Below are 13,634 nucleotides of genomic sequence, written 5' to 3' on the forward strand. Positions count from 1 at the left end.
GAGTCCAAATATTTTCTTTTTGGTTTTTTCGTAATAATAATTATTTAAATTTTAAACTCATAATTCGACTGGTTTATGCTGTCATATTTTTTTTATAGCACTAATAGTTATGAAAAAACAATGGATAGCAAATAAAGTCATGAGGAATAGCATCTCACCTGCATTCACTTTATAAAGCTTTAAATATGTATATAAAATCATATGTTCTATTGCACGTAGACTAAGGTCTACAATGTAACGACTTAATTTTCAGTACGTCATGATCATACTGAAAATTAAGTGTCATTAACTTGTTCACCTAATAGCTAACTAAATATTTATTATTAAGCCTGTAATCGTATTAGCGCACGAATCAAATTTTTGGAAAAAAAATTTTATTTTATGAAAAGATTTGCGAGGACAGCTAATTAAACATACACAAGCCATAATAGGGAATCAAATATAACATACACAAGGCCAACATCATATATCAACATAACATAGAGTATAGATCATACATACATATAAAGGTACTACCATATATCGCATGAGTTAGCGTACAAATCTTCATATCTTGCTACTATATACATAGTTAACGCTCCGAGCCTTGGTCCATATAGGAAGCCCCTAAGCTGGCACCCGAAACAAGCCTAACCAGTATTTACAGCTCCTATTCTCTCGGTGGATCTATCTAAAAGTGAGAGACTAAATCAAAATATCTAAGCTACACTGTAGGCACCACCCAAAATACGCTACCAACTCTTACTGTCTCTGATCGATCATTGCAGCCAAAAGACGAGTTTTCTATCACCTTCATATCCTTTGCTGGGTCCTCGTATATATATAGGGGTAATCTTAACTAGAGTTCCTGTTTCCATCTGAAGGGGGAAGAGCAGGGGTAAGAACTGGGGAGTTCTTAATAGGGTCGGGGTGGTTAATTAAGTCCGTTTTTAATACTATACCCAGTCAGCAGTAACAACCGAATCACGCATCAAACACAATAACTAAAGAACATAAAGAGAAAACAAACACAACACATACACAATCACAGAAAACAAAATTCATAGAAGATATACTCAATCAATCATGATGCATGTCTATCCCTAGTGCAGGTAATGAGCTCATCTGTCGGTTTTGACCCGTTCCCGACGTAACTCAACAACCTTTGTCTGAGTTTGGTTTCCAGTGTCATAACCTCTATAAGCAACCTCTGTCTTACAGGTGCGACTCTCTTGAGCCGATGTATGCAAACATAACCTCTGTAAGCAACCTTTGTCTTACAGGTGAGTCTCTCTCTGGCCAATGTATGTATTGATAACCTCTGTAAGCAACCTCTGTCTTACAGATACGACCATCCCCTGGATTGGAAGATGTATCTCTGGAAAGCAAATCTCGATGGACTCACCACCATATCTTTGCTTTCCTGTGGCAGAGATCCCTTTAACTAATATATTCTTTTCTTGTCTTTTCTCATCATTCTTTTAATTCCTTACTTTTAACATCAAAAACTATCTTCACACTCTTCCTTCATCTTTCCCTAAATGTTTTATGAAGATGGGATCATGAGATCCTTAACTTAGATTTGTCTTTCTAAAACTTTTAGAAAAAACTTTCCTGTTTACCACTCTCTGTTTTATTTTTCATAATACATACAATAATATTTTTATAAAATAATATCTTGATAAATAATAATTTGTAATAATAATTTACTCTAATGTAAATGAATAATTTTAAACAAATATTTAAAATAATATTTATAATACTCTTAAAACTTATTTTATAAAACCTTATTTTTAAACTTTTATTAATTACTTTCTAAACCACGAATTCTTTAATATTTTATAAAATTATATTTAAATATTCACTTTGTTTCATATTTATATAAATAACTCTAAGCTTTTATAAAATACTCGTTTTACCCCTAAACTTTATTTATTACCCAAAATACCCGAAAAACTTATATAATTATAATATTAAACTCAATCTTTTTCTTCTAAATAAAATTTCAAATAAATTCTTAAGACTTAAAACAAAATTTCGGCGGTGTTTCCCCTAAAACCCATACTTTGCCACCCTTTTCGGGTTCCATCCAAAGCATTTTCCACACTCTTCTCAAACTATTTCCAATAGATCAAACTCGACAAATTTCAACATTTTCAAATTATCCTTCGTAATTCAAAAATTAAATTCATCAGAATAACTCAGTTCCTGACTGCACTAAAACCCTCTAAACCTCAAACTTATCACAAATATCAATATATCATAAAATTCAATATAAATTCAATCAAATTCAATCAACAAGTAATCACGACATCAATTCACTTGTCCAATATCAATTTAACCGGTGAGAATTTACCAAAACCCTACCTTCGTACGAAATCAAAATACTCGAAGCTCCGGAGAAGCCTTCTGACCGAGCCGTCGAAGAAAAAAGTGTCCGGAATTGTCTGTGCCTCCTAGAACTCTAGTTAGCCGAACTCAAGGACTAGGGGAGCTACGTTACCATCGACTTCCACCGAACAAAAGCGACACCAACACGTAGAAGAAGAGGATACAAACACTTTTACCGGATTAGATTTTTGATTGGGGTTACGGATTAAGTAAAATCAAAGAAAGAAAATGTTGAAGGGTTACAGTTTCTTTGATGAAAACTCTCGGTCACTTAGGGTTGAGTGCGCGCACAAGGTGTGCTAGCGCCTCCAACCGCATGTCATTCTCAACGTGTGCGTGCGCACAGGCCTGTGCTTACGCACAGCTCACAATCCTTCGTTGGTTGTGTGTGCGCACAGGGCGTGCTATCGCTCCCATCAGCAGTCCTGCCCCCGCATGTGCGTACGCACAAGGCTGTGCATGCGCACACAAACCAAAAATCACAAATTCTGCAGAAGTTGCAGAATTCAGATTTCTACCAATGATCATACCTGCTTCCACAAAATTCAGATTTCTACCAAATTTAAACCATTTTAAAGCTTATGAAATCCTCTTTCAATTGATATAAATATCATCAAATTCCGAAAACAATAGCTCAAGATATGATCCATTGAAGTTCATCAAAGTCCATTTTTACCAAAACTCATAAACTCCCAAATTTCAAAACATATACTTCCAATTTCATTCAAAATCAACCAAAACTCAACCATCCCAACATCAATCATTTCTAAGTCCTTATTTAAACCTCAATCCACCAATTTCAATATATTTAACCAAATCTCAAAATCATAATCAACATTTCATAATTCAAGTTCCAAACAAATGTTCAATCCATCAATTACCATATATACATACATATTTCAATATCACCCTTCAACTCATGCTCACCAACAAGAGTTTTAACATAATCATCAATTAAACACATTATTGCACATCACATACAACATCACATGCTTGCCCACCATTATCATCGTAATTCATATATCCAATCCTAATCCAAATCACCCCATAATTACATCAACATTTCATAATCCATCAAATACACATATAACCACGCAACATATATCATTCATCAACCACATCCATAGTTCCAAAAATCTTATCCTGGGACAACTAGCCTATATTTTCACAACCACATTACATTTTAGATACAGGAAACCGAAACCATACCTTGGCCAATTCTCGTTCCACCCGGAACACTTTCAAATTCAACTTCCAAGGTCCCCCAAATTCCACCAACAGATTTCCAAGCTTGGGCTCCACACCAAAGCTTTCCAAAACCACCAATCAAGCTCCAAAACACATTAATATACAATGCCTAAGCCACAATATCACTCTCAAACACATTAACTCAATCACTAAATCACAAAATTCTAAGTCTTTAGCTTAGAGTTGAGAATCTCACCTTACCCAAGGACCAAGGGAGCTAGAACAAGCCTTCCCTTCAAGCTAATTTGATCTTATAACACAAGGAGCTCACAAATTTCAACATTTTTGCCCAATAAACTCGAAATCAAGGGCTGGAAATCGAAGGATAAAACATGGTTTACCTCAAGATTGATTATATGGGTTTTGTAGAGCTCAACGCTGTGGTCGCGTGGCCGTAAACGGTGCATCAATTGGAGCTCCGGATCAAAAGTTATGATCAAAGGAAGATTGATGTGAATAGGAACAAAGGTTTCATGTTTCCCCCGTTCCTTCTTTAATTTCAGCGTGTGTGTGTTTGTTTAAGGGAGAAAGTGCTGAACTCTCTTTAATAAATGAGGCTTGGTTGGGCCCTTGGGCCCAATTTGGGTCCGGTTGGCCCGGTTTGGTCCGTTTGGCCCAATCTTGAGCCGATTTCTTTAAAATTAGTGTCAAAATTCTCGTTTTTAATTTTTCTATCAAATTAAACCATAAAAATCTCATTTCTCACTTTCTAGAATCTATTTTAATTTATGGGTTAATTATCCACTAATTAACCGGATTTTACATTCTACCCACCTAATTAGGAATTTTGCCCACAAAATTCGATTTCAATTACCAGAGAATAAGTGCGGGTAGTCTGCTCGCATCTCTGACTCAAGCTTCCAAGTGTGTTCCTCAAAACCGACTCGACTCCATGTCACTTTCACTAACGAAACCTCTTTTCCGCGTAACTTCTTAATACTCGTGTCATCAACCCTGACCGGAGTCACCGGCAGAGTCAAATCTTCCTTTAACTGGACCGATTCCGGTTCTAGCACATGACTAGCATTAGGAGTATACTTCTAAAGCTGCAACACGTGAAACACGTCGTGCAGGTTCGAAAGGTGAGGCGGTAGAGCCATCCGATACGCCACCGACCCAACCCTCTCAAGAATCTGAAACGGACCGATGTATCGGGGATTCAGCTTTTTTGTCTTAATCGCTCTACCTACTCCTATTGTCGGAGTAACCTCGAGGAAAGCATGGTCTCCTTTCTCAAACTCTAAGGGCTTCCGCCTCTGATCGGCGTAACTCTTCTGACGGCTTTGAGCAGTGAGCATCCTATCTCTGATTTTCTTAACTTGTTCGGTAGTCTCAGCTATCAATTCCGGCCCTAACAGACTTTTCTCCCTGTCTTCATACCAACATAGCGGAGATTGGCATTTCCTCCCATACAGAGCCACATACGGAGCCATTCCAATGCTCGCATGGTAGCCATTATTGTACGCAAACTCCACTAGCGGCATATACCGATCCCAGCTCGCCAGCTGATCCAGAACACAAGCCCTCTACATATCTTCTAGGGTTTGAATTGTTCTCTCAAATTGTCCATCTGTTTGAGGATGGTAAGCTGTACTTAAACTCAACGAGTTCCAAAATCTCTCTGAAATGCACCCCAGAAAATCGAAGTAAAACGGGGATCTCTGTCAGAAATTATAGTCGTAGGCACACCATGAAGTCTCACAATCTCCTTGATATACAAGCGCGCTAACTCCTCAAGAGTATAGTACATCCGAATGGGTAAAAAGTGAGCCGACTTTGTCAGCCGGTCCACCATTACCCAGGCAGCATCGAATCTGGTCCTAGTTCTCGGTAGTCCCAATACAAAATCCATCGCAATGCTCTCCCACTTCCATTGCGGAATCTCCAAGGGCTGCAACGTCCCAGAAGGTCTCTAATGTTCAATCTTCACCTTTTGATAAGTTAAACACTCCGAGACATACTCTGCCACATCATTCTTCATACTCGGCCACCAGAACATAGCCTTTAGATTATTATACATCTTAGTACTCCCAGGGTGAATAGAAAATCCACTTTTGTGCACTTCCTTTAGAATATCCTGCTGCAGAGTCCCAACATCCGGCACAATGATCCTACCCTTAAATCTCTATAGCCCATCTTGATCCTCTGACACTTTCCACTACTTTCCTTGTTCAATAGCTGGCAACACCTTCGGTAACACGTCATCGTTTTGATGAGCCTTCGGGAGCTCGTCCATTTCCAAAGGCGACATTCTATAAGGGGCAATCGAGATTGGCCCTATTCCCGGCACCAACTCAATTGCAAACTCAACCTCAGCAAGTTCTGGGTCGTGCATTGGGTAATTAACTTCGTGCGGTCTCAACTGCTGTGAGGCATACACCACCACATTCCGGTGTTGCATTAACACGCACCCCAGACCCTTTAGTGAGGCATCACAATACACCTCAAACGGTTCATTCGGCTCGGGTAGCACCAACACAGGCGCGGTAGCCAACTTTTGCTTTAATGCTTGGAAGCTCTCCTCACATTCAGAAGTCCAAACAAACGGCGTGTCCTTGCGGGTTAATTTTGTCAATGGAAAAGCTATCTACGATAACCCTTTGATAAATCTCCGATAATAGCCAGCTAAGTCCAGAAACTCCTTATCTCAGTAACTAAGGTCGGTCATCCCCAACCCATCACTGCCTCCACCTTAGAAGGATCTACAGCTACCCCCTATTTACTCACTACTTGGCCAAGAGACTTCACTTCATCCTTGAAAATATCGTTCGCTCCATGAGTCCGCGTGAGTGGTTCCCTTCTCCACCTAGTCAATAGTCACTCGCATTTTACCGATCCTTGTAGCGTCTCACCTCCGGAGTCTCTCACCTTCGCTGCATCACTCTGATCGTCTTTTATTAAGGACCTACCCATCCATCTATGCTAGCCAAACCTTCTATTAAAATAACTTAGGGTCGTCTAGAATAGATAATAATTATTTGACCATGTGTTATGAGCGAATACCAATCTCCAATATTGTCTAACGTAGCAAAGAATTAAGTTATCATTTTTCTTATTACCTCAACTCTGAAGATCGGATCCGGCAGTACCTCGGTCCCTCCTGTATAAGCAATCTCTGACCAAATGCCCTAACTTTCTGCAATTGTAACACAAACCCGAACCATAACGACACGGCCTATTTGGGAGATGACGTCCATATCTCTGAAAGCTCAAAACATCTGAAGCAGCCACTGTCTGTTTTTCCTTACCTTTTCCTTGTAAACCCTCATTCGTCGCAAGGTTATTCCGTCCTTGGGGATAATGCTGTGGGTATCCTCTTCTCTTAAACTCTTGTCCTCTTGTTGTGGATCCTTGGTTATGCTCCCTGCGGTGGGATTCCCGGCAGTCATACTCCGCCTCAGCAGCCTTCCTCACACATTCTTCAGCGACACAGCTCTTGTTCACAAGTTCGAAAAAGACCCTAATCTCCATCGGTCCAATGGATCTCAGAATGTCACTCCGAAATCCTCTCTCATACTTGATGTACTTCCACTCCTCGAAGTCTCCTGGAGCCCCTTGACACATGTGGGAGAATCTGAACAACTCCTCAAACTTATCCGTATACTCAGATACAGACATAGTTCCCTAATTCAGCTGTAGTAACTCTAGTTCCTTGGCCGTCTGGGCGGAATTTGGAAAGTACTTCTTGTAGAATTCCACCTAGAAGGCATCCCAGGTGATAGGATCATCGCCCTGCTGTATGAGACGTCGGGTTCCCTGCCACCAATGTGATACTTCCCCAGCGAGCAGATAAGTAGCAAACTCGACGCACTGCTCTTCAGGCACCAGCTGTGCTTGCAGTGCTCGCTCCATAGCTTAATACCAAGTGTTGGCCTCAGTTGGATTAGTAGTCCCCTTGAACTTCGGTGGATTGACCTTTAAGAAAGTCGCCAAGGTCATTGGGCCTTGAGTCCCGTTTTCGCTATTTCCTCATTATGATTATTGTTGCTCATCTGCTGTCCGAGTGCCTCAACAGTGGCCTACATAGCAGCAACCATGTTTTGCAATGCAGCCATGAAGTTCACCGGATCATTCGGATTGGTTTTCGGCTCATGAGTGCCGGTTCATCCTCTCCCATGGCCTCGACCACGTCCACGAGGCGCCATCTGGTTCCTATACACACCAAACAAGTGATATCAAGTTGATTAGTCTCAATATCAGAAGTCTAGTGCTCAAAGTCCCAAATGTATGCTCATGAATGTTTGTGCCAGTTATATCAGTCAGATATCCTAATAGCACAAAAACACAGACACAGAGAATGCACAGAAGCATAGTCAATCCGTCCCTCAGGCTCTATAGGAACGAACTGCTCTGATACCATAATGTAACACCCTACCACACAGAGTCTTATGCTTAAGTCATAAAACAGAGGTGGCGAGGTATTACGACCTCTAAAAATAAAATTTAGTACGTATAGTATTGCAAAGATGTTCATAACTAGGAGCCTTTGAAGAAAAAGGGATAAATTAAAACCGATAATTCAAAATGCGCAACACTCCGATCGGTAACGTAAATTAACAGATAGAGGACAAGTTGACGCTAAGAGATATACAAGAGTGCCAAGATACGTATAGCAAAACTCGGGACCCGACTTGCGAAGATAACCGGTCCGAGCATATAAGTATATGTACATATATAAAGGAATTGCCCAAAATAACCCAAAAGACAAAATACAAAACATGTTTCTCCAAAATAACCTCTAAGAAGAGCAAATACAAAATGTATATATACAGTGAAGAATATGGTATCTAAACAAGTATACATAATCAAAATAAAACCCCAAGATACTAAGGATCTCCGCCAAAAGGAAGTCTCCAGCATGCCTCAGCAATGAGCCTCACGTCCTGCATCTAAAAACCACAAAATCTGCATGGGTGAAAACCGGAGGTTCTCAGCATGGTAACAGTGCCCAAATATATAACATGTAATATCCTGGGAAAGTGGAAGGCAATCCTAGAACTTCCAGATTATAATCAAAGCATATAAATAAGTCTAGACCATAAGAATAAAAAACAGGTAACTAACTAAAGGTCTTCATTCTAACTACAAATCCCCATTCCAAATCCTGCAAACCTCCCAACCACTAACAACAATTGACAAGCAAACACAAGTATATCAAATAAGAGATGCACAAGTAGGAGGCAAATAAGTCAATCATGCAATTAGCAAGTAATGATGCAGTCAATTAGGCAATCCAGATAAATCACACATAATGCATATGATGCATGCCTGTCCTAGTGGCTGATGAGTCTCATCTGTCGGTTATCTAGCCAACCCGACACGTCCGGTAGCTAACCCGGACGCCGTCTCTCTGGTGCGCATTAATACCATTAGAGGGATTACGTGCCCTGTCACCGTTAGAGGGTATCTGTGCCCTGTCACCAATTTACCATTAGAGGGTATCTGCACCCTGTCGCCAATTTACCATTAGGGGGTATCTGCGCCCTGTCGCTCATTTACCATTAGAGGGTATCGGTGCCCTATCACCCTTACAACCAGAGAGAAGCATTACAAGCGTACTCACACCCAACCTTTCCATTCATTATTCATTTTTTATATCCCATCATGAATTTACATATACATTTATCCTCAGCCATAAATCAACATTCATCTCATCCATCCGGCTTAATTTCATAATTCATTCACATTCATAAACGATCATCACACACAGCCATTCGGCTCACATCAAACTCAGCCTTTCACCTCATATCACACTCAGCCATTCGGCCCATATCATATACAGCACTCCACCATCTTCGTCAACAACTCATATCATCATAATTCATCATACTCAACATAACATCCCCCTTCTTCCTCCACAAGTTACCCTCTTCCCTAGCTTACTCTCATTCACTAGGCATTTACATCAATTTAAGATTTAGGGGATGAAATTCAGGGTTTATAAGTGTGAAACAACATCTCGGAAGGTGACAAGCTTGTTGGGAATGTGAAAGACTTGAAAACAATAGTTTTAGAAAAGAACTGGGTCGCGTGCATACGCACAGAAAGCAAAATCTCCAGGGTAGAGTGCGTGCACAAGGTGTGCTAGTGCCTCCAACCGCATGTCATTCCCAACGTGTGCGTGCGCACAGGCCTGTGCGGACGCACAGCTCGCAATCCTTCGTTGGTTGTGTGTGCGCACAACGCGTGCTATCCCTCCTATCAGCAGCCCTGCCCCCGCGTGTGCGTACGCACAAGGCTGTGCGTGCGCACAGGTCCGAATTCCCGCGGGGTGTGCATGTGCACAGGGCTGTGCGTGCGCACACAAATCAAAAATCACAAATTCTGCAGAAGTTGCAGAATTCAAATTTTTGGCCCGAACTTCCAACGATCATATCTCCTTCCACAAATTTCAAATTTCTACCAAATTTAAACCATTTTAAAGCTTATAAAATCCTCTTTCAATTGATATAAATATCATCAAATTCCGAAAACAATAGCTTAAGATATGATCCGTTGAAATTCATCAAAGTTCCATTTTTACCAAAACTCATAAACTCCCAAATTTCAAAACATATACTTCAAATTTCATTCAAACTCAACCAAAACTCAACCATCCCAACATCAATCATTTCCAAGTCCTTATTTAAACCTCAATCCACCAATTTCAACATATTTAACCAAATCTCAAAATCATAATCAACATTTCATAATTCAAGTTCCAAACAAATGTTCAATCCATTAATTACCATATATACATACATATTTCAATATCACCCTTCAACTCATGCTCACCAACAAGAGCCTCAACATAGTCATCAATTAAACACATTATTGCACATCACATACAACATCACATGCTTGCCCACCATTATCATCGTAATTCATATATCCAATCCTAATCCAAATCACCCCACAATTACATCAACATTTTATAATCCAATAAATACACACATAACCACGCAACATATATCATTTATCAACCACATCTATAGTTCCAAAAATCTTATCCTGGGACAACCAGCCTATGTTTTCACAACCACATTACATTTTAGATACAGGAAACCGAAACCATACATTGGCCGATTCCCGTTCCACCCGGAACACTTTCAAATTCAACTTCCAAGGTCTCCCAAATTCCACCAACAGATTTCTAAGCTTGGGCTTCATACCAAAGCTTTCCAAAACCACCAATCAAGCTCCAAAACACATTAATATACAATGCCTAAGCCACAATATCACACCCAAACACATTAACTCAATCACTAAATCACAAAATTCTAAGTCTTTAGCTTAGAGTTGAGAATCTCACCTTATCCAAGGACCAAGGAAGCTAGAACAAGCCTTTCCTTTAAGCTAATTTGATCCTATAACACAAGGAGCTCACAAATTTCAACATTTTTGCCCAATAAATTCGAAATCAAGGGCTGGTAATCGAAGGAAAAAATGTGGCTTACCTCAAGATTGATTATATGGGTTTTGTAGAGCTCGACGCTTTGGTCGCGTGGCTGCAAACAGTGCGTCGATCGGAGCTCCGGATCAAAAGTTATGATCAAAGGAAGATTGATGTGAATAGGAACAAGGGTTTCATTTTTCCTCCCTTTCCTTCTTTTTTTTCTGTTTGTGTGTTCTCCAATCATTGCAACCAGATGAGTGTATGCCGTTAAACATGGAATTTTATGGGTTGGATTTGCTTATTCACGTTGCTTTCTTATGGCATGGGGGGTTTTCTTTCAACTGGGGTGCTATTGGAGGTTAAGCTCATTTTTTTGGAGATTAGTTATGCGGTAACCACGTTCCATTACCTGATTAGTGGAGCTCTATATGAAGCATGGGACCTGTGTACGAAATAGTGTGCTCATTTCCATACTTTCTTTGTTAATTATTTCCTAATAACTATTGATAGTGTTTGGTTTTCTGGAGTTTCGTCATCACAGCATGAACGACAAGCCATTTCAGTTGCACCCCACACTTTCCCACACTAATGTAGCTGTTTTGTGCATAATGATGGATTTATCACCAAGCGGTTTCTTGCAATGTGTTCCTCGAGGCTTAATGCAAATTAGTTGGATGCATAGGTTTCTTTTTCCATCCTTCAAAACATCATGAACATTAGTCATACCCAATCAATAACCAACCAGCATAACGCATGATAGAGTTGCGTACGACAATAAGTTTTGCCTTTCATTGCTACTGCATATATATATATATATATATATATATATATATATATATATATATATATATATATATATATATATATATTTCCTTAAACAGACTGCCATCCGACAATAATGTCACATTAATTGAACTATTCAATTTGCATTAGCCTCATGTGATTCAAACGCACACGTCGCAATCTGATTTGTGCCATCCTTCTTACTTTGTGAAGACACACCATATTTATAAGTACTTATATTTTTCCAATAGTGCTAGCAGATTTATCTTTAAATAGAAAGCCCATTTTTTCCTATATTGTGTGTGTAGATTGTATGCTTCCACGTTAGAGTATTGTCAAGATTTGTAGATACTTAGGTGGGATAAAATAGACCCAGCGGTTTTAATTTTTCACTAATTTAAAGATAAAAAAGTCTTATTTATAAGCAAGGCTATCTTATACCTTATCAGTAGTGGGTTTTATTCTTCTGTTGTTTATTTATGTCTTGCCTTCTGCTAGGATTTCGATTTCAAGTCAGTTTGTTACCAATTTATGGTGGTGCTAATAAATTGTAATTAAGCACAAAAGATCAATGAAAAATTCCATTTACCTACACGCATGAAAGATGTTTGCATGCTTCAGCACTCCAAATTCTTGCCCAACAGTTGATTGTCATATTCTAGGAGGTAGAGAAAATTAGTTTGGATACAAATTAATATCTTATATCGAACAATCATTCTTAAAATATTAAAATATGATATTTTAACCAAAGAGATTTTCCCTTATGTTGAGATAAAGCTAAAATATTCTTATCACCTCTTTTATATGAACAATGCATATTTCACACTATTCCTTTTGAGCCTGCATAATAAGTTGCACGGCTCGTTTTGCAGATTAAGTTAAAACACAATGCATTACTTCTATTCTCTAAAAAAACCACTCTAATTCTTTCCTGTGGCACATTTGTTTGTATACCAGAACTCACTAAACATTCGTTTTTCATTATTTGCTTCCCTTAGATATAGCAGCTATGTGGTGAGTAGTCATACCGAACTAGTGCTTACTTGGACTCATGTTTCCGTGTTCCAGTACTCCTTTTAATGTTACAAATAAGTGTAACTATCATTCTATAATTACAATTTTTCCCTATCAGCTAACTTCCTCCTCTCTTTCTTTTGGTCACTTTGAGGTGATCGGTTGACTATGTCTTGAGTTCATTGTATTTTCAATTTGTTTCAGTCACGGGATGCCAAATTGATCCTTTCCCTTTGTAAAGTGGTTTCTTTTCCTTAATGGTCAAAGACTAACCAAGCGGCTAAGCACATGTGTCTTTCATAGTCCAAGTTTGACCTCATTTCTGATGCAGATCTTTCGGTCTTCTCCCTTCTTCCCATTCTTTGTTGACTTTTATCGCTGCGTGTAGCCTTTGCTGTCTTGCCGAGATGTGTCCAATTTTGCAATAGTCTAAAATCAGTTTGAACGCCTGTAACAAAATTATTTCACACACCTACCCCTTTGCCAAACGGTTTGGCTGCCTGGGTTCCATGGAACACCAAGCTAAGCTCGCACAGCAACGGCGGATGAATTTGCTGGGTCATAAGAGGCGCCAGGTCAACGTGTTGATGACTCCATCCGGCCCCGAGAATGGTTTGTTAGTCGTTATCCACTGCATAATTCGCTTGATGCTCGTTGTGATTTTTTCATTAGACTTTTTCATTTTGGGCATGATCAACTCTTTCCTCCGTGGGGAAACATGTGAACTTTTGTTGGCAATTTTGTGTGACCCTGAGCTTGCTGGTCTCCTGGTTTGTTTATGCATGATTTATAAACTTTCAACTGCAATTTTCTATTGTTGCAACTGATACTAACAAATAGACGT

At 39.4% G+C, this 13,634-nt stretch overlaps 1 protein-coding gene across 1 annotated transcript; it reads right to left on the reverse strand.

The window, feature by feature from the left end:
• Window positions 1-4,424: 4,424 nt before the first annotated feature.
• LOC148578474 (uncharacterized) lies at window positions 4,425-5,638 on the reverse strand. The gene is made up of 4 exons (XM_088503056.1): window positions 5,580-5,638; window positions 5,417-5,509; window positions 4,735-4,986; window positions 4,425-4,638 (listed from the first exon to the last, which is right to left on the reverse strand). Exons 1-4 carry the CDS (start codon window positions 5,636-5,638, stop codon window positions 4,425-4,427), a joined length of 618 nt encoding a protein of 205 aa, XP_088359182.1.
• Window positions 5,639-13,634: the final 7,996 nt, after the last annotated feature.

The sequence above is a fragment of the Arachis ipaensis genome, chromosome B1 (genome assembly GCF_059453495.1).
Source record: "Arachis ipaensis isolate K30076 ecotype BB chromosome B1, ASM5945349v1, whole genome shotgun sequence".
NCBI classification, from domain to species: domain Eukaryota; kingdom Viridiplantae; phylum Streptophyta; class Magnoliopsida; order Fabales; family Fabaceae; genus Arachis; species Arachis ipaensis.